This window comes from Leptonotus elevatus, chromosome 5, assembly GCF_054856555.1.
Source record: "Leptonotus elevatus isolate MCC_2025b chromosome 5, RoL_Lele_1.0, whole genome shotgun sequence".
NCBI lineage: Eukaryota > Metazoa > Chordata > Actinopteri > Syngnathiformes > Syngnathidae > Leptonotus > Leptonotus elevatus.
The window spans coordinates 26,455,769-26,477,651 of NC_141243.1; the positions used below are offsets into that span (position 1 = coordinate 26,455,769).

At 41.0% G+C, this 21,883-nt stretch overlaps 2 protein-coding genes across 5 annotated transcripts in view; both read left to right on the plus strand.

Annotated features, from left to right (window-relative positions):
• arrdc1a (arrestin domain containing 1a) overlaps nucleotides 1-17,856 on the plus strand; it is a 24,166-nt gene extending 6,310 nt beyond the window's left edge. Inside the window, exons 4-8 of the mRNA XM_086077268.1 lie at nucleotides 694-848; nucleotides 1,171-1,353; nucleotides 8,087-8,263; nucleotides 10,221-10,740; nucleotides 17,370-17,856. Of these exons, the coding sequence (XP_085933394.1) occupies nucleotides 694-848; nucleotides 1,171-1,353; nucleotides 8,087-8,263; nucleotides 10,221-10,740; nucleotides 17,370-17,407 (1,073 nt within the window). The 3' untranslated portion in view covers nucleotides 17,408-17,856. The remainder of the gene's footprint in view (nucleotides 1-693; nucleotides 849-1,170; nucleotides 1,354-8,086; nucleotides 8,264-10,220; nucleotides 10,741-17,369) is intronic.
• Nucleotides 17,857-18,629: 773 nt separating this feature from the next.
• Nucleotides 18,630-21,883, plus strand: part of LOC147174799 (histone-lysine N-methyltransferase EHMT1-like) — a 40,418-nt gene continuing 37,164 nt past the window's right edge. Inside the window, exons 1-4 of one of the 4 annotated variants that reach the window (XM_086075777.1) lie at nucleotides 18,630-18,880; nucleotides 18,975-19,087; nucleotides 19,185-19,344; nucleotides 19,985-20,111. In XM_086075777.1, coding sequence (XP_085931903.1) covers nucleotides 18,987-19,087; nucleotides 19,185-19,344; nucleotides 19,985-20,111 — 388 coding nt within the window. In that variant the 5' untranslated portion in view covers nucleotides 18,630-18,880; nucleotides 18,975-18,986. The remainder of the gene's footprint in view (nucleotides 18,881-18,974; nucleotides 19,088-19,184; nucleotides 19,345-19,984; nucleotides 20,112-21,883) is intronic. The other 3 variants (XM_086075776.1, XM_086075775.1, XM_086075778.1) reach the window with 3 other exon arrangements.

Below are 21,883 nucleotides of genomic sequence, written 5' to 3' on the forward strand. Positions count from 1 at the left end.
ATAATTTTGAACATGCCAATTGTTGTTCAAATGCAAATAAAAGCTGCAAAAAAAAAGTTTCCCACAGTGATGCCTCTTGTACAATATCCTATTATCTTCTGGGAGACATCTGTGTAATTTCCAATCCAGAAAGAAATTGCTGGTTGAGTACAAGTAACTTTAAATCAAAATTTGCCGAGGGTATAAATAATTACGGGCTTGACTGTATGCATTACAGCCGATCCACCAGCTGATATTGATATGGTACGTTTGGAATATTTGACAGCAATAATGAATTTTTTTTATTTGACTGATCAATGAACTATGTCATCCACTATATAAAGGTCCCTATTGTAAGCAGGACTTAGGGAATGTGTGAATTATTCTGAATACAGCCAGACCACTGTTACAGAATCAGCAACATTGTTGGCACAGAATTTAATGACTAGTTTGACCCCTCTCGCAACTCTTAAAAAAAAGTGACTTGTGACAAGTCTAGCTACTTTTTCTGCTGTTATTGGAGACTCTTAAGACTTCATCCCAAATGCAGTCAGAGTGGCAGATTTTCACCCCTCCACCCCTGTCAGTGATTTGCCATTTCAAATGTGAGTTTTGTGTTATTAGTATTGGATTATTAGTCAAGTTACTGCTTCCATTAGTTTAAGTAATGACAGTCCCACTCTAAAACAATATGTTAATTTTTCCCCCCCACAGATTCTGCTCCAACATCGTTTGATGGCAACTATGGTAGGATAGTCTACAGAATAAGAGCTTTTGTTGACACGCCACGTTTTACCAAAGATTACAGCACAGAGAAAGCATTCTACCTGATGGACCCCCTCAACTTAAACACAATTCCAGACATATGGGTGAGCCATGACCTCTATTTATTTTGATTTATGAATACACTGTTTGGACAATATTTGGCTTTGATTTAGATGACTACAAACATACAGCTGGGTAGCTCCACAAAGTTCCACATTCATTCACAAAGGGCAGTTTAGAGACTTCAGTTTCTTATCCTTTATTTAACCAAGTTAAAAATAGTCTCATTGAAATTATTATCTTTTTTTGAAGAGAGATGTGGGCAGTGACTATATACGCTATTACAGTACAGTATTTAGAGAAATGGGCACAGCTTAATTAAAAAAATACGTCAGCGACTTACTGTAACAGCCTGTCTTTATGCAGGGTCCCTGCTCTTCTTCAGTGATCCAGGATTTCAGCTACATGTTATTAAAAACCGGCACAGTGATGCTGAAAGCACAGATTGACAAGAAGGGTTACACACCAGGCCAGATTATTCGGATGTCAACTGCCATCCACAATAAGTCAGAGAAGAATACAAGCAACATAAGTGCCTCCCTGGTGCAGGTAAACCTTCCTCTAATTACATCAAATTCTCTCAAGTCACATTTTCACCAATCTGTGCCACTTATTTCTACTTGTGTTATGAAACAATTTACAGGAATATACACTGATCATGCAAGTGTTTCCATCACTGTGTGTCATTAATGTGACTGTGGAATTTCAATTGAATCATGGCAAACATTATCACGATTATATGCATTATCATATAAGTAAAGGAATGTAAAACAAACTCCCTAAAAAAAATCACACTCTGAAAGATGCTTTATTTTGAATACGTAAAATACAAAATCACAGACTAAGTTTGAAATTAGTACTGTTTTTAAAAATAGAAACATTAACGGTGAATTTTTACACACATGTGAGACCCAATGAAATTAGCTTAAAATGTCAAAACTAGTAACAGTCACATCTCCCGGTAGTGGTGGAACTCGGTTAGGACATCAATTTAATTAATTGCAGACTTGTCTTTTAAAACATATTTTGCACAAGTAATATTTTACAATGCAATCGGGTTGGTTTGAAAGAATAGCCATAATACAACAAAATTAAGTCAAATTACTACATTTTCAGTCACGATACAACTTACACAAACAGATCTAGTGTCAAAGGCAAAAATATGAATACAATTTCAAGCAGAATTTTTAGCTGACAATATTTACAAGGGTCTAAGTCGGTTGACTATTGACCTTTTGCACGTGACGTCACAGCCCTCATGGGAACGCCCCCTCGGGGACACTAGACGGCAAAAGAGCTTCTTGCCTGTATTGTAACCATTGAATCTCGTACAGCGTAAAGTCCTTTATCTAATCGATTATCTCATAAAATGGTCTTATCTTGCTGTGCGGTCGGTTGTACAGACAGACAAAAGAGTTAACCAAATGTTGCTTTTCATCACATACCTACTAATGAAGACGAATGACGTCGATTTATAGCAGCAATCAACAGAAAGGACTGGCAGCCCACAAAGTATTCACAGATTTGCAGCGATCATTTTTTGCGAGGTTAGTAGATAAATGTTGTAATTAGTAGATAAATGTTCATACATTTTACTAGTAAACGTACACTCTAACAAAGATTGTAACAGAGGTGTCGAATTGCGTGTTTCAAATCACATTAACGAGACAGATAGTTAGCGTCCACTCCAACTGCACGAACACACAGCTTAGTTTTAAAATTCTATCGAGAAGCAGTTAAACTGTTCTCAATTCATCCAAATGTCTAGCCAATTAAGTTATGCTCTTAGTCTGTCGCCTGACACTGGGTGGTGGCCTTAAACATTACAGAGAAAACTCGATTTAATAGGCTAATTGGGTGAAAGGGTTGTCTATTCGAGCTGATCATCTGTTACGTGGAAGTACTATTTTTCGTGGCCTAAAAACGGCCAATACAATAACAAATAATTGTTGTGGACTTTTTTGTAGCCTAAAAATGCTTGGTGCAGTTAAATTTTTTTGTAAATAAATATTTTAAAAAGCTTGAAACTGTTGAGAAAGTTTTTCAAGTTTATCCAAATTTACCTTGTTGGTGTTTGTGGAGAGGGTAATGGCGTGCCTCTGCTTATCTTCATGAGCCTTCTTTTTTCACCTCCCTTACGATTAGATGCCATAGATAAGAATTTTACCCCCCCCCCCCCCAAAACTGTGTACTTACCCAAAAATTTATGAAATAGCATCACATTAGGCATGTTTTGAGTTGTGTGCCTACTGTGATGCTAAGCTAACAATGCTTCCATACCTTTGGTGGGACTCTTTCCTTCATGTATGTCCTGGTATTGCTTTTAATGTAAATGTCACGCCTGCCAACATTGCCACCACACTGGCATGCTTTTTAGCCTGCCATAGTCTACTATAAATCTGTTTATCTATGACAAGAGAGCAGTGAAAGCTAGAAACACTTCACTAGTCTGTCTGTTGATTTGCCAGTAAATGGCGCTGTGAATTGCGTCCAATTATGGAGCCCACAGGCTTTTAAAGATACAGTACAAAGTATTTGGAGTGGACTGAACACTAAATTCTGTCCGTTGAATCGTAGTCTGTTGTTTCCAGGTTCGTTAAATCGAGGTCCCACTTTACAATAGACATCGCCTTGACCGGGTTGGCTCGTTGCATCTGTGTTATTGTATGTCGTAGCTCTGGCTCGAAAACTATTGAAGGTAAAGAGATTAAAATTCATAAAGCACCTTACACATTAACATTAAAAAACAAAACAAATAGGCACCAAAAACAAGATCAAATTTTTAATCTGATGCTTACTGCCATATGTATTTCAATACAGTATTGCTATTATATACTGTACATTCATTGGTGAGCCCCAGCCAGCTGGAACCAAGCCTGGCGTTTGGGTTCGATGGACTCTCTTCCACTCTGGAGTTGGCCACGGTGAGCGGTGCCGAGCAGGTGTGGGCTGACTTTATGCTCCTTGGCTTGGCCTCCGTACATTGGGGTTTACCCCTGTGGACGACAGGGTAGGCTGGGTCCTCACTGTTGTTTGTACCTATTAGAGCTGTCAAAATTAATCGATTATCAAATTAGCCAACAACTATTTTAACTAGTGCAATTTTTGCAGAAATTGTGTGGGAATGCTGAATGCTAATAGCTGAATGCTAAGATGAATGCTTATGGAGTAAATTGAAAGATAAATTATGTGAAGATTACAAAGTATTAATTGTAGTTAAAAGATAAATGAATAAAAACAACACTCTTAGGTGGGATTCAAACCAACCTATTTACCGGTCAAAGCTCCACTGCGCTAGCTGAAGAGTTGTCCAAGTGGGATTGGACCTAGGCCCGCCGGTGTGGCAGGCAATTGCTCAAACCACTGACCTAACTTGTCTGGTTAAAAATCATGGCTTATGGCATATTTATATTGAAAAGTGTCATCTGATGCTGAAAGCTATCAATGCTGAATGGGGACACATGCGTTTAATCATTTCAGTGAAATTATTAAGCATGCCAAAGGAGTCTGCCCGACTATTGTGGTTAAACAACTCTTGACGCATCGTGTAGAAGTAACAGTAGACTTTGACGTGCAAACACACAGCCCAGTACCGCACTGGTCTGAATCAGGTGAGGAAAACAAAATCAATAAAATATCTCTTAAAGGGGCATGAGTTCTTGCAGATTGCAAAAAGCGGAATGGAACCCAGCTCTGTGAACGCACCCAGAGCGTTGACACGTTATTGTGCATTACTCATCATAAATAGACTATTGCATTTTTGCGACTAGGTCTTACCTTTTTAGCAAAAAGAAAACAAGCTGTGGGTCCCGTTTCATCCTCTTAGGTCTTTGCACCTGTTGAACGCTGCTCCAATATTGATCCGCGACCTCCAGCGACGCTTGTCCGACTTCAGTTGAACACTTTTTGTCACACTCGACAGGTGTTATCCTTTCCTGCTCTGTATCCTGACTGTGGTCGGGAGACACAAGAGATTTTTCTCTCCAGGGTTGGAGTCGCCTCTGGGGACAACTTCCATTGCATGTACCCAAAGTTTCGGCCCGATGGTCGCAGTCTGACTTTTGGTTTATTATTGTTTTGACAAACATTTATATCCCCTGTCGCGCACACTGGTCTTTTTACATGCTCGCGTCCTCACATTCCCGAGTCAACATGTTGTCATCATTGCTCTTTTTTTTTTTTTTGTGTGTGTGTGTGTGCTCCCAATCGTTGCTCAACTCATTCATAAAGTGCGCTGTTACTGTGACATTATTCTGGAGCAACGGAAATCCAGCCATCACATCAGAGCTGTCCTGCTGTCCTGCATGCTTTTTTCAGTGATTCCAGCATTTTTGGTCATGTTGTACAGTTCAGGAACAGCTTTACAGGCAAACTACTTTCGCTTTCACTTTCGCTGTGGTGCATCCGCACCAGAGTGCGAAAGCCCTGGTTGTTAACGACCGCATATGGACTAAAGGTTGCGGTGGATGATGACATTCGTTTCGGCCTTTCAGAGCTGCGGGGAAGTTTTGCCAGTCCTTCTATTGTTCGCTGGTTAGCAGGAATAACCCTCGAATTCTTCTCCGCTAACCCGGGGTGGAAACAGGTGCTGTTCCACGTTTCCCGCTAGCTTTTTATCCTGAGGAGACAATCTGTTGTTTTTGAACATTTATGAATCATAATCAAATCGTCAAGTGTTGAATCGCGATGAATCTAATAATCGATGTATTGGCACACCCCTAGTCGTGAAGTTGTCAGGAGACCAGAGGAAGGATCAAAGAAAAGAAAGATGAAACAAAGTGAAATCCAGCACCAACCAGACACCACTTACTACCAAAGAGTTACAAAACCAGAATCTTTCACCAACCTCAGAAACATCTAAATTCCAACAGTTAGGGAGACCTCAAGAGATCAGAGGAAGGACTGAAGGAAGGAAGGAAGGAAGGAAGGAAGGAAGGATGGATGGATGGATGGATGGATGGATGGATGGATGGATGGAGCAGAGTGAGATCCACAAACACCAGCCTCCACTGGTTCAACGACCAGTAGGAGAAGGAAATTCAGTTAGAATTTCGGTAGATGCTGGTGTGGTGGAAAGCGTCCTCACACTCCCAACACTTCTGTCTTCCGAGTGCTCCCGCAGAGCGAGAGAGAGCGTGCACGTGCCTGATGTCACGCTCAGGCAGAAACCTTAAGTTTCGTACCCGAAACCCTCATCATTATTTGACACTACAGGAAAATAGGGGCGACAACCATTGTGCCACAATAGTGCCTCCTGTTCATTATACAATTTTTAAAACGTGTGGGTAAAAATGATGGTTATTTTAACACTCAAACTTATATCATGCCCCTTTAAGCTAACATCCAGGTAGCTAACAAGTTAAACTGCAACTTAAATGTGGGGACAACTAAAATGCAAATAAACAGCTAACATTAGTTATGATATGTATACTAAGTGAGCATGTGTGCAAGAGGCGCTCTCTGTCCAGAAGAGAGATAATATCATTTTCCTCACCAAGAACTGTTTTTTAGTTTATACTGTACCTGCTGCTGCAAATGTGGACTGGGTTGTTTTATTTGATATTCATAATCACTAAGTTAGCCAAATCAGTAGGGGCTCAGCAACATGTTTTAAATACCTTCAGTATCAGATATCTGTGTGCAAATGTCATTTCATGAGTTTTTCAAAAATCTTGTAAATATATAACTTTCCCTATGTTAAAAGAAAATTCAAACAAACATCACTACTCACTGTGACGGTTCTCAGAATGATTGACAATTATGGCAACGAATTCATCGCAAGTGTGGTTACATTTCTCAAAGGTTAATGATGACAATGCACATTACCAGGTGCAATCAATCATATTAATCTAAGGAAGAAACACAAGTAAACTTAACAAACATTTAGCAAATGTGCATCTCGTTTCACAGAACTTTGTAGATGAAGATTTAGGAATTTACTTCCTGACTTCCTTTTCAATGTACCCGCACAAGTTTCTTACCGTTTGGGCAGTTCGTCCACACGGCTGCGCCGTTTCAGAGCCTGAAACCGATCACTTTTGGAACCGGGCTCCAGTGGAAAGATTTCAAAACGCGCCACGTACGTTTCAATGTGAACACCATATGCGGGATACTCTGCGTGACTGCGCGCGAACCGGCAGTCTGTCAACCATGGCGGATAGCCGTGTCTTATTCGTTTTGCGCAACCTTCTTAGCTTTTACAGCAAAATATTTTGCGTGATGTTGTTGTACTGGAATCACCCGCCATTGTCACTTCTCCTGTGTTCATCTCACTGATCTGTATATACTACTGGATAGCCGATAACCCATACACGCCCGTGCAAGCCGTTAAAGTGACAGGGTGGCCATCTTACTACTCCCATCTCGCGAGCAGACTACTGTATAAACAATACATATACGTACAAATTAGACATGTACTGCTCGTAGATATATATTCAATACTGTAAATGTATAGGATCGTATGCCGAGAAACATTTCTTCAAAAGTCTTGGCCTATCAGCTATTTAGATTAGTGGTTCGTCTTCTTCGCTGATTCTTCTTCTATGCTTTCCGTTAAGTCCCTGTGTCTTCGCTACAGCGCCACTCCAGACTTGGCATATACATTACAGCCGTTAAACGTCCTCAATGTCTTCTTTTTGACACACACAAGTCTTGAAACCTTTCTGTGTGTACAAGTTTCTTTTTGCTTCCGTGTGAACATTCATTCTCTGTAGAGCCTCCGGCTTTTAAAGGAGGGGTTGCTTAAGATAGGATTTTCATCAAATGGTCTAAAAGTTTGTCACTGGTGTAAATGCATCATAATTATCTCATCTTGGCGCATACACTGGCGTTGGGCAGAACCTTTGTACTTCCCAAATCATCACTTTTCAGAACACATGCATACACACACAAATTGCATTGTTGTTCAACCAAGACAGCAAGCCATTTTCAACATTTTGGAATCGTCGTTAATGTAAAAAAAAAAAAAGACAGACTGAAAAATTGTCTAGATTTGTTGAAAAAACATTGCATTTATCAAATTGTGACACTGGAGGTTTCGGCCCCCATGCCAGCGTTATGCTTTATCACAAGCAGAAATGTCAAACCTTGCTGACACAAGACAATATTGTTGATGAAACGACAAATTAAAGACTTATTGAGCTGACCTCAATTAAAAAATGTGAATGTCTATCAAGAACAGAAAGTTTCAGGAATGTGATAACAAAATTAAGCCTGTTGATGGTTTAAAGTGACTATTATACAGTGAGTTATGTTTGTGAATTACTGTGTCCTTTTGTTTCAGAGAGTAACCTATCAGACAAAAAAAAACACCATTGACGTGAGGACCATTGCAGAGCTGGAGGGGGGCCGTGTTAAGGCCGGCAAGGAGATGGAGTGGAAAGACCAGATCATTGTTCCTCCTCTTCCTCAGTCATCCCTTGTTGGTTGTGACCTTATAAAGATTGAATACTATGTTAAAGTAAGAAAACTCATCTTTATTATGCTTAGCTACAATTCCCCCACCCAACAACTCCATACAGTGGCTTTCAAAAGTACTCATACCCCTTAAAGGTTTACACATTTTGTCACAGTAACAGCTCCAAACGTATTTATTTTGGTATTTTATGGGATTGACCAACATTAAGTGGTTACATAATTTTGATTTGGAATGAAAAATTATAAGACATGTAGCACCCTTATAATGTAATAATTTCCTAAAAACGCCTGAAAATGTAATAAAATGTGCTTAAACTTAACTCTATTAATATTGTAATAAAAATTCAGTAATGTAATGTCACCAATAATGTAATAAAAAAAAGATTTTCAGAGAATTATTACATTATAGGGTGCCACATACCCCATACTGTAGCAGCACTAAAGCCTCGTTTCCACCGCCGGTATCTACTCTACTCTACTCTGTATTTAGCCCCATCTCCACCAACAAATCTACCTGACTCTACTCTACTCTACTCTACTCTACTCGCTTTTTCTGGTATCTGCTGCTTTGCGGTTTTAAAAAAAGTAGCCCAGTTCCAAAACGTGACGTAATTATTTTGGAGGCCAATGATTGGTTCGAGACATGTCGTCATCAATGTGCAGCTGCGCAAACCACCACCCCGGGAAAACAGCTGCCATTAACAACAAAGAGAGAACAACAATGGCTTCCAAACAGATTAATTATCTCCATTGTTTTTACCTGTGTGCGCAGTGCACGCTAGCTGCGGTTGCTTTAGCATGACATCACTGGCGACGTGAGGGGGTGGGGGGGGGGGGGCTCCCTGGTGGTGGGAGTAGAGACGCACCGCTTTTTGGTATAGAGTAAAGTAGGGTAGATACCGTTGGTGGAAACGAGGCTTAAAACTCTGATGTAAAAGTGATCTTAAAAGAACACACCACTTAAAACTCATTTTCCAGTATTAGATTAGACATTGTGTATAAATAATAAAAGTGCAAATATCTCTGGCATCTTATTCCCTGATTTATAAAAAAAAAAAAAAAAGAGAAAAAGATTAAGTATCAAAATAAGAACATACCCTAGGCAATAATTTGCATCCTGACATGCGTCAAGAGTGCATCGTAAACAGGGAGAATCCGGTCACTTTTCAAAATAAAATATTTTTAAGCCTCGGCTAATCAATTAACCGGAAGTACAATACATTTTTAATTCGTTCAACTGTGCGGTCCGGTCCAAAGTGGCCCATGGCCCGTTACCAGTCCGCGGCCCGGTGGTTGGGGACCACTGGGCTGGACTTCACATCATCAACAGTTATCCAAAAGAATGGGTAGAGCAATGTTATGTCCTCTCTTCTATTTTCCATGTTTTTGTAACATAGGTAGCTGTTATGCTTATGATCAGAATAAAACCTTTTTTTTTTTTCTTTACTTATTCACATACGTAAGTTTGTCCTCTTGGTCATCAGTAACAGTGATCCAAAGAGCTAATTTCTATTCCTGAGAGAAAACTAACACTCTTTCAGATTTGCAACCCTGTTACCTGCAATCCTGATGCTGTGATTAGTGACAGGGCTGCACTACATTTACAGGGTTGGGATAAAAATTGTACCATTGATATGTAAGATGAGCTAATCAAGCCTTTGATAGTTTATTACCTACTATTCCCCGAATATGTAGCAGAAAACTAGAAAAGTGAAGGTTTGTTTTTCCAAGAATTTTGAAGCCCAAATGTCCTCCAATTCTGGAATGGCCAATTTAAGCATTTTAATTTAATTCAATTCAAATAAGTTGTCTCATGCGCTTTCCAAATTGAGCAATCCAGAAGGCTATAAATTCTTAAATTGTCTTTTCAGTTGCCACGTGACCCCGTTTTTTTCTCCTTATCATTTAGCTTCAAGGAAGTACAGTAATTTGAGATGAATTGAGATTGGAATGTGTCAGTAAATTCAAATGGTTTAAACTGTTCATTTCTCTTCATTCAGGTCAGCCTTAAGTCTCCAAATGTCCTCTTGACGTTACCCCTTCACATAGGGAATGTCTCTTTGGACAACACGTTTCACCCATCCAGAAATGAATCTCATCGCTTTTCTGCCCATGTTGAAGAAAAATCATCTGCCTCAGCTTCTGCCACTACATCATTCCCAACTCCCCTTGCCCCAAAACCGACTCCTCGTCCTGCTCCTCGGGCCAGACGTTCATACTCCAATACTCCAAACGCTCCACCGACTGAATGCCACCAAGCCGCTGAGAGCGGTACACCTTTGAATGGCAGCTTCACAAGCAATCGGCACTCCCAACTTGTGTCACCAAGTGGATTTAGTTATGCTCCTGGCCTCTCTTTCTCTAACAGTCATCAGAACCGGTCAGGCACAGATCCTGGAGAAACTCCAATCAGAGGTTCCACAAGGACTCTGGCCGTTCCTTCTAATGAGAACAATGCTAGCCCAGTGTTACCTACAGTTATCCTGCCTCCAAACTACGAGAGTTTATCATACCCACAAGGTTAGTTGGCATATTTTCTTTCAGGTTGTGCTCACATGTATAGACTAGAGTAAGTGGAGTTGTAGCAAGAATTTAGCACCTAGGGGTTGGAGATTAACTCATTCAAACCCAAAAACTTATAAATACGTTTTTTAAATACTTTGTCCTGTACTCCGAAAAACTTATTTTTACGTTCTATACGTATTTTTATGCCAGAGCATACAGACGGCTTTGATGCAGCTTCTGACATGAAGAGGTCGCTTAAAGCAATGGTAGTTATTACAAAAAACTGTCAGCAGGTGGAAGCAGAGTAAAGGGGTCAGCCAGGGCCGTGTTGCAACAAGCTCCTTTTCACATTGTTTTCAACACTTTTGTGAATAATGATGAAACTTGGCTATATTCTAATGCTAATTGCTGAAAAACGGACACAAATACAAATTTACTTTTTTTCCTGATTAAAGAAGAGACTTTAATCTTTCTTTTGGTAGGTTCCAAAGGTCGTTTGGTTGCGCGAACAAATAGTAGCACACTCAATCACCGATTTGAGACTCTGTTCGCGATGCTTTTCTGTTGTAGTAGGTTTTCTGACCTTCTGCGCTTTCTTGAAGTAGTCGTTGGACAAACACGAAGGTAAATGTGGCCTGGAGGTGGGTCTGCAGATCCTCCATGTACTGGGAGGCCATGTCTGCCGCAGATAGGTTAGTTTCTCCCAGCTGGTACGTTAAGTGCAGGGGAAGCGTCATTCGCCGTTTGGTCATCATTTCAGAGGGGGACACCCCAGTAGATTCGTGCGGGGTGGCTCGAATCGTCATGAGTATCAGTGGGAGTCGGGTGTCCCAGTCCTGATGATTAGAAGTCACAAACTTTTTCAGCAAATTTGTCACGGTGAGATTAGTCCGCTCTACCTGTCCTGATGACTGCGGGTGATGGCTAACGTGCAACCGGGCTTTAATTCCCAGCCTTTGTGGTTCAGTCGCACGGAAGAGAGATACTCTCGAACGTTGATCCTCAGTTGAAGAAACCTCTGTTGGAGGCAAACTGGGCGATCGGCACACGCGCAGTTGGAATGCTGCTTTGGAGTCTCTGGCTGCTGGTGAGGTGCACGCGCGGTGTGGAGGCCGCGACAGGTCCTTGGCTGGCGCACGTCCCGGTTGGTGGTGATGTGCTTGTGCGGTTGAGAGGCCGCAGGCAGGTAGTTTGGAGCACTGCGGGGCGTCTCGGGAGCACGGCTGGAGCAGAAAGGGGTCGCTGGCGCGCAGCGGCTCGGTGCCTAACAGCCGGGGCGCTGCGTGATTCAGATAAGTGGGTCAGTTCTCGGCCACAGACATGCGCGCTTTGGGGATGCACAGGGTGGTTGCGAGTCCTTGAGCAGTTCATAGGGCAAAGGAGAGGGGAAGAGAGTTCATGGGGCCAGACGTGAGGTGAAGAGAGGAGGGAAGAGAGAGAGGTTGTTCGCGCGCCGGCTTTAAACTGTGTCCCAGGGGGCCGGCAGTTTGGTCCCACCTCTTCCGTGCGCATGAAGCAGACTTGGTCGACTGAGACCTAGCTTTTGGGATAGTATTTGATAATTTTTTATCTGAATTGACAAGCCAGATGCTTCATTTATCATTCTGAACACATTTCAAACATTACCGCGATCATAAAGTTATTAAGCTTACTAATTAGCTAAACTTAGGTGGCTACAGAAATTACACACATCATTCATTTGAGATAGACATACAGGTTGTGTACAAAGATAAACAACAGGAGTCACTTGATGTCAGTCAAGTACATAGTGTCCGTGTATGTCCCGAATTATGTAGACTTCAGATTAATTAGGAATGGCAGGATTCTTGAGGATAACCGCTGGAAGGCACTGTTGTACCATATAACTTCCAAGGGGCATTGTTTCCAAAAAAAACCACATGGCTAATTCCTGTGGATAGACCAGACCATAAAAGATGGTCTGGGGACTGATAAGCAGTCTTATCGCTATGGTATGCGTTTCCTGGGGGTTATAAACGAAATCCAGTCCCTGGAGGGAAACTCAAAGAGTCATTTTTGAACTGAAAACACAGAGTTAAGACACGCACACACATTCCCCAGGGAGAAATGTTTAAAAAGGCAAATAAAATGAAAAAAATGAGGGTGACGGGCAATATTCTTTACACTTTCTTTAGTCTAGTCTTTCACATCTACTTTGGGGGAATTTTTGCCACTATTCCATGCAAAATGAAAATGTAGCCAGTTGAGAGAAGCTGGATGGGCGTCTATAGCATAAACTGCCCGCTTCAGGTCCCGGCACAATATTTTGAAAGAATTTAAGTCAGGATTTTGACTGGGCACATCCAGAACATGAATCTTATTGTTCTTCAGACATTCCTTGGTTGTATTGCTGGAGCAAGCCTTCCATGAAAGCCTTGTCGATTGACTTTTCTTCTGATCGTTGAAGCATGCACATGTGTCCCAGATGCAGCAAAAGAGGTCTGCAAATCCCTCGATGTGATGCATAGGTTGGTTTTCACCTAATTTATCATTTGTCTTGTGGGTCTTGTTGATATTTTAGGTAATCTACTTCTAAGATGGATTGTAGTAATTTTCAGTGTTCTCTAGTTGCAGATGATTTGCTTCACACTGGAATGAATGATGAAGCTCCATTTTTTTTAGATTACTTTATAGCTTTCCCCAGACAGATATGCTGTCACTACCCACTTCCTGAGGTCCCCTGAGATTAATTTTTCTTTCAGCACGATTTACCTGTATGGGTTCACCTGGGTAAGACTAAAGTGATGTGGTTTTGTCTCTGTTTCAGTCAGTGATGCACAATTTCTTTGCTAAACCTCTCATATCATTGATCCATTTCAGTAGTTAGTTTAGCTACCAATTTGTCCTACCTGATCCTACTTGACTGCTTGTTTTAAGCAATGCCGCTCAGGGTTCACTTACTTTTGCACCTACATCAATTGACCCAAAAACTATTTTTAATTTAGTTTTGAAAATGCGATTGATTAGGAAAAAAAAGAACAATGCATTGAAATGCTAAACCTACACCTGTTATTTCATATAAAATGTAATTGTTCAGATTTAACAACAAAATCAGGTTTAAACAATTGGAAAGTCCAAATTGCTCAAGAGGTTCACAAACTTTTGACCAGCACTGCACGCGCACGCGCACGTGCACGCGCACGCGCACGCACACGCACGCACACAGGCACACACGCACGCACACACACCCCCACGCACGCACACACACAGGCACGCACGCACACACACCCACACACACACGGGCACACCCATGGCAAACAGGTTCTAGGTGAGGGGCCAGATAAAGCACGGCTCAAAGAGCTCTTATGATGAACACAATAAATGGTCTTGCGTTTCCCTTGCCCGGATGTGGGTCACCGGGGCCCCCCTCTGGAGCCCGGCCCGAAGCAAGCGCCTGGTGGCCGGGCCTGCACCCATGGGGCTCGGCTGGGCACAGCCTGAAGAGGCAACGTGGGTCCCCCTTCCCATGGCCTCACCACCGGTGGGAGAGGCCAAAGGGGTCGGGTGCATAGTGGGCTGGATGCCAGCCAAGGGCGGGGACCTTGGCGGTCCAATCCCCGGCTACATAAGCTAGCTCTTGGGACATGGAATTTCACCTCTCTGGCGGGGAAGGAGCCTTGAGCTTTTGTGTGAGGCAGAGAAATTCCGACAAGATATAGTTGGACTCTCCTCCACACACGGCTTGGGCTTTGGTACCAATCCTCTCAAGAGGGGTTGGGCTCTCTTCCACTCTGGAGTTGCCCACGGTGAGAGGCGCAGAGCAGGTGTGGGCATACTGATTGCCACCCAGTTTGGCGTTTGTACATTGGGGTTCACCCTGGTAGACGAAAGGGTAGCCTGACTGTGTTTGTGCCTATGCACCAAACAGCAGTTCAGAGTACCCACCCTTTTTGGAGTCCTCGGCGGGTGTGCTGGAGAGCGCTCCCTCTGGGGACTTCCTCGTTCTGCTGGGGGGGCTTCAACGCTCACGTGGGCAATGACAGCAGACAAGACTTGGAGGGGCTTTTAAGAAGGGGGACCGGAGGGTGTGTTCCAGCTATAGAGGGATCACACTCCTCAGCCTCCCTAGTAAGGTCTATTCAGGGGTGCTGGAGAGGAGGGTCCGTCGGGAAGTCGAATCTCGGATTCAGGAAGAGCAGTGTGATTTTTGTCCCGGCCGTGGTGTCCGCATTGCCGGCAGTAAGTCAGATTTGTTTCCAGTGAGGGTTGGACTCTGCTAGGGCTGCTCTTTATCACTGATTCTGTTAATAACTTTTATGGACAGAATTTCTAGGCGCAGTAGAGGCGTTGAGGGGGTCCAGTTTGGTGTCCTCAGCATTGCATCTCTGCTTTTTGCAGATGATGTGGTGCTGTTGGCTTCATCAGGCTGTGATCTCCAACTCTCACTGAAGCGGTTCGCAGTTGAGTGTGAAGCGGTTGAGATGAAGATCGGCACCTCCAAATCCGAGATCTTGGTCCTCAGTCGGAAAAGGGTGGCATGCCCTCTCCGGGTCGGGGATGAGATCCTGCCCTAAATTGAGGAGTTCAAGTATCTTGGAGTCTTGTTCACGAGTGAGGGCAGGATGGAGAGGGAGATCGATAGGCGGATCGGTGCAGCGTCTGCAGTGATGTGGACTCTTATCAGCCCATTGTGGTGAAGAAGGAGCTGAGTCGAAAGGTGAAGCTCTCGATTTACTGGTCGATCTACATTCCTACCCTCATCTATGGTCATGAGCTGTGGGTCATGACCGAAAGAACAAGATCCCGGATACAAGCAGCCTAAATTAGTTTTCTCCGCAGGATGTCCGGGCTCTCCCTTAGAGATAGGGTGAGAAGCTCGGTCATCCGGGAGGGACTCTGAGTAGAGCCGCTGCTCTTCCACGTTGAGAGGAGCCAGTTGAGGTGGCTTTGGCATCTAGTTCAGATGCCTCCTGGACGACTCCCTGGAGAGGTGTTCCGGGCATGTCCCACCGGCGGGAGGCCCCGGGGATGACCCAGGACACGCTGGAGAGACTATGTCTCTCGGCTGGCCTGGGAATGCCTTGGGATCCCGCTGGAGAAGCTGGTTGAAGTGGCTGTGGAGAGGGAAGTCTGGGCTTCCCTGCTAAAGCTGCTGTCCCCGCGACCCGACCTCGGATAAGCGGTAGAAGATGGATGTGTATTGAGTTTGATAAAATTTAAATTGAGTGCATAAGGAAAATAGCTCTTCATTTAGACACCTTCCATTTGGTCTTTTCTGTTATATTATTCTTAACTACCATTAATTAAGCTATTTCTGTTCTTGTGCGGCTGGACGACAATGTTTATACCTGTGGGTAAAGCAAAAGTTATGTACACTTTCTTTTACATTATACACAAAAACTGACATTCGATAATTTGCATATGAGCCTGTATAAATTTGCATTAGATACTGATGGAAAAACACAAACACCAAGAATTTACACTTTCTTTGGATAATTAAATCATATACTTGGTGCTAGTCTGCTATCACGGTCACTCGCCAATATCAAAATTTTAATTTCCTGTACTGGCAGTGGACGTCGCCTGAGTGTGTATCCCTGCACAGGTATTCTCTCTACGGTGGATGCCTGCAGCCGGATGCCTCTCGGTATTATGGCTGACACCTTGTGAGCAAACTGCTCAATCTCGCTTAGGTTAAATCAGGGCTTTTCAGAATCGCCCAGTTTTGCCAATATAAATAAATAAATATATATATTATTATAAATATATATTAATATAAATTCTGCTTGGTTCAAAAGGAACTTACATAATTATAGTATCTCTACTGTTTTTTTTAATTGGTCATAATATGTTTAAATGCTTAAACATTTTCTTGTTTTGTACCAAAAAATAAATAGTTTCAATAATCGTGATTTTTTTCCATAATTGAGCAGCCCTATCTTACATAATAAATCCAATAGCATTGTTTTCAACATTGTCTTGATTATGTATTTATTTATTAAATAACACAAAATTTCAACACAAAATAAGACTTTAGATTATTTATTATAATTTAAAATATAAAAATGTAAAACCTAATAGATTTATATTGTCTACTACGAATGTATTATATATTATGTATTTTTTGTTGTTGTAAATTAAATATCCATATTAGTATAGTGGATTAGGCCAATGTAGAAACTAATTTAGTAGGTTTAATCCCCACAAATAATCTGTATTAGTTAAAACCCTTCCATGCCACGGAGCTATCAGATACAGTACTGTATACAAGTGGGTATTTACTCAGGGTGTAAGGAAAACTGATTTGAATGGGAATATAAATAGTTACATTTTAAAGTGTACCATCCTTGAATCATGTTGTACCCCAACTATCACGATAGCATCCAGTCTTTTATGAGAGATTCACACCAGGTATAAATTGGCTTAAAGTTGATGATTTGTTGTTTCATTTGATTTAATTAATTAGCATTTAATTAGCATTTGCCTTTATGGGCTATTTGGGCCGAGGCTGGGATTGCACCAAAATACCTATCAACAAGTGCACAAGTCTAACTGAGTTAAATAAAAAGGTTTGATTATATTGATTGCCTCTTGCACAACAACACAACATTTCAGTGATATCTAGTAGTGGGCTATACAATATGTTTTTCACAACTTAACTGCCTATGTGATGATTTGTTTTTCAGAAGCTCCTCCTTCCTATGATGAAACCTGCAACACATAAACTGGGTAGAGGAATAGGAACCCTGCGAGCATGACTACATCAATTGGAGGATGTAGTGGCAATACATGCTTAACATCGGATCAGATTTGCTTTCTTAAACGAGAAATTAATATTTTGAATGTACTCTGCATTTTTTTTGTAATACATGTATTTTAAATTAGAACAGGCCAGCACATAGTTAACATACTTTTAAATTGGAATAGAAGTCTAAGAAGTGGTTTGTTTACCTTTTGTATCAAGATTTGACCTTGTTCAATATCTTGGAAAATATCTTCTTACCGAACTGTAATTGTTCTAAATTCATAAATCGAGTATTCAGTGCAGGAAAGTTGATTCATAGCTGAGCATCATGTGTAAACATTAAATCATCATGTTAAATAACACAAAATTTGTTTAACTTAGAATTGCACTAACTGAATAAACATTCTTCCACAAACTTTGTCACATTACTTGAGCACTTTCTGATGGACATTTATTGAATGTATTCCCCTGCCGAAATAGAGTACACTGGGGCACAATTAGGAGAAATAATCTATTTACATTTGTATGATAATTAAAAGTAAAACTGGCATGCTGATTACCCTCACTGATTAGCTTGGATTAAACTGTAGTAAGAAGAGCTGATCATAATTGGACTCACCTACAGCTCCAGAGGGGATCAAATGTTTGGGCACCCCAGGTAAAAAAATAAAAATGTATTATTGTGTATAAATAAGCCAAGGGAAGATGGAAACATCCGAAATGCATCAAATTACAGATGAGACATTTCTCTTAATCTTGTAACCATGTATTTAATATTGCAGCAGTTCTCATAGTGCAATCTTTTCAACTCAACTTTATTTATAAAGCTTTTTAAAACAAGCATTGCTGTACATGTCAGTTAAAATTCAACTGGAAAAAAACCTCAGTAGTGATTTTAGGTTTGTTTTCTGACATTTTCAGCAGATGTGTGGCCAATGTGAGACTGTTTGGCATATGCTGAAGGAATGTAGAGTTTATGTTAAGGAATTTAAAAAAAAATGGAAAGGAAAGGGGCGGGGGGATAACCTCAATACTAAAGGAAAATAAACTTTCAGAATTTAGAGTTTTCTGTGACGGCAGCAATAACAAAAATTTTGAATGTTCCAAGCTTCAAGTCCACTTGGTGGCGGTAATGCACCTAAACGCTGGTTTGTCAACCGCCAAATAAACTACACGAGAAGAGGAAGAATAGGAGGAAAAAAGAAAGGCTTTACGTGCGTAGAGCGAAAACAACGCATGTGTGGAAAAAATTGAATAAAGACGCAGCTGATCTCTGTCCGGTTTGGGTCATTTTAGCAAGGACGACGTCAGGAAATACATCACAACTAAATCATGACGGTAATCCGCAGTACCACATTTCGATGAGAAGAGCATTTAAGGGTTTACACTTACGGCAGTTGTTTAGAGTGACGCGAGGTACAACTTTCCAAACTGGTCACTTCACGAAAAAAAGTGAGATTGCAGTTTTGAGTTCGCCCGTTTGCTGAACGCCTATCAAAGTTTGTGTACTAATAGTAATATCGTAGACTGATATTTATTTGACCAGCAGAAGAGACACATGGACCGCAATGGAGCCACGGAGGGTCCTCCTAGGCCAGACGGGCGATCCTTCAATAATTTAGGGACAGGTGTGACAACCAGGGTCAAGCATAATGACAGGTAGGTCAAGAGTAAAAGCAATTGGCAACTCTGTTCTACATAGTCAGCAAACGACCTAGTGGCTCTTTGTTAAAAAAAGGTTGACATTTCCTTACAGCCTGCCACTTGGCACATCTGGGCAACTGAATGCTAAACTTCTTCAAAAGGATGTACCCGTTGCAGCATCCGTCGGAATCTCCGACGCCCAAACATCCAGTACAATAAATGATCTGGCCACGTCTCTTGAAAATACGCATACAAGTTCACGCGAAGATGAGGTAAAAATCTACTAATGTGCTTTTGTAGAATGAATGGATCCGTCATTGCCCTTTGTGCCCCATAAATGGTCATTTCGAGTTCTAAAAAGTGAGATGTGCTTAATTGCATGACCAAGTTTTAATATCATTATTTATGTAAAATGTAAAGAATAAAAATGCTATCACACTGATAAAATGCTTACAAATAGATTTAGTTGCTTTGACTTGTGGGGATTTTTTTTGGGTGGCTGATTCTGATATTTGGTAGAATACATTTTCGATAACCAATTAATTGGTAGATTAATAAATATAAAGAATAAAATAACTTGTATTTTTGTCCCTTATAGCCTATCTATTGACCAATTTCTAGATCTTTCTTCGCCTATAAACAGTGAGGTCTTAGTGAGCAACAGAAAAACACACACACACACACAAAACCCAAGCACACTTGTTGAGTTTATCAAAATTTTGAGGCTGAAAAACTTGAGGGACAATCGACTACTGAGATTTTTTGTTTGTTTGTTTTATTCTGTGGATACTCATATTCACTCTCTTCATCTTTCTTCTCCCCTTGAATGTATTATATTTGACTTACAGTACAGTTGTTGTTTTTTTATGTTGTATGCATTAATGTATGTTCATTGCTGTCTTATGTCTAAAGCTTGCTGGGAGGAAAACAAAGATGGACCTGACAGACATGCACACTTATATGTCACCTGAGGTCACAGAGATTTGTGTTAAAGATGGTGAAAAGAGTGCTGCCTTCATCTCTAATAAACCTCACTCAGGTTATTGTTTTTTTCCCCCTCTCATGTGTGTATTAAAAAACAAAACAGTAACTCATCCCCAAGGGGGACAGATTTTGATCCACAGAGGACATACACATTTTTATTGAATAATGAGTCTGTATTCTGATAATACATACCTTTTCCTGTGATTAATGTATTTTAGTATTTTAATCTTATTTCTGAATATTCACTCACATGCGTAATTAATGTGTATAAATGATTGTATCCTGATCCTTAGTGTCACGCTTAAATTACAGTATTGTTTGTGAGTTAGAGGGAAAATTATCCAAAGCACTTCTTTTGAGAAACTTTATCTGGGCATGCTTGGTGGCTGAAATGTACATTTTGCAGTTTTAAATGTATAATGTAGAAAATGTCTGCAGTGTTAGAGGACAAATTGTAACTTAAAAAGGTATATCATGAGTAAGAAATGGAAAGAGAATGTCTCTTAATGTAGTAGTTTGGCTAGGATGCAGTGTAAATAAATACAACTGAATCACTGCATACTGGCATGTGTGACTATTTCTCACTATAGCCTAATACATTGGTGCCTTGAGATAAGTTTAGTTTGGTCCATGCATGATGATGCTAGTAGCAACTCAACACACTCTTGACTTCAAATCATCTTTTGCCGTTGAAATTAATGGAAATACTGGGCCGTGTCCTGCCTAGAATTCGGTGGGATTCGTAACAAGTAATGTCTTAACTCTTCTCTGATCTCATGAGTGTGCCACTAAGATTAGTAGCAGTGTGACAAGTGGGCATAATCTTTGTGTATTTTTTGAGAAAAACAACAACATGGAATGAGCACTTCAGATGCCTCTCAAATTCTCCATAACAAAGCCGTTCACCAAAAAAGCAAGTACATGACTGATTCTGCTGCTGGTCTTCTCAAATATAGTACTGTTTCTTTTGCGCTATTTAATTTGAGTTTTTAGGGCAAGTAACTCAATTTAAAGTAATCATCATGATAAATTTGGCATGCTGACTTGAAGAACCTCCATGGAATTTTGTCCCATGTTGTTGTTGGATGTTTTTAACTGAAACATAACAGCCAATCGGAGTAGGGTTTTCTCAAGAAGCAGATGAAACAAAAGAGTCAAGGATAGGAATGGGAGAGCAGAAAATTGCCATTAATTTCATGCAATTTAGGAAAAACAAGTCTTAATTTATTTTTATTTTTTTATTATCTGTTATTGTTTTTTGCGGATTTTTTTTGTATACTAGTTGTATCGGTATTTGGTATCAGTATCGATGACTACTCGAGTTGAGTACTCGTACTGGTACCTGTCAGAAAAAGCAGAGGAGGGCGCATCAATGAATTTTGAGTGTCGGTAATGGTCAACAGTCAGGACACCCTTACGTCATCGGCAATCCGTCAATATTCCAATCCGAACTAAACTGTAATTGTCAGTCCATCAACATTTATTACGTTATCACTAAATTACAGCGACTATTTCAGGACTGACAATACATTCATAGGCGCAGTTAGTCAACCCTCAGTCTTTCAACGTTACTACAGTATTCTTTTCCTCACTAGTGTTGCTACATATAGTATGTGCACACGGTCGTAACTGCTGCGAATACTACTGCGCACGGTTGGTGGACTCAGTTGTAAAATGGCGCACTGAAGGACCCTTTAGTTGTCTAACAAGATGCCAAAAGAACTGAGCACTAAACTAATGCTTGCATAAGGGGAAATTTACAAGGACATTATCATCGCAGTCTGTAATCATCCGAGCTCTACAATACACAGAGCCAGAAGAGAAAGA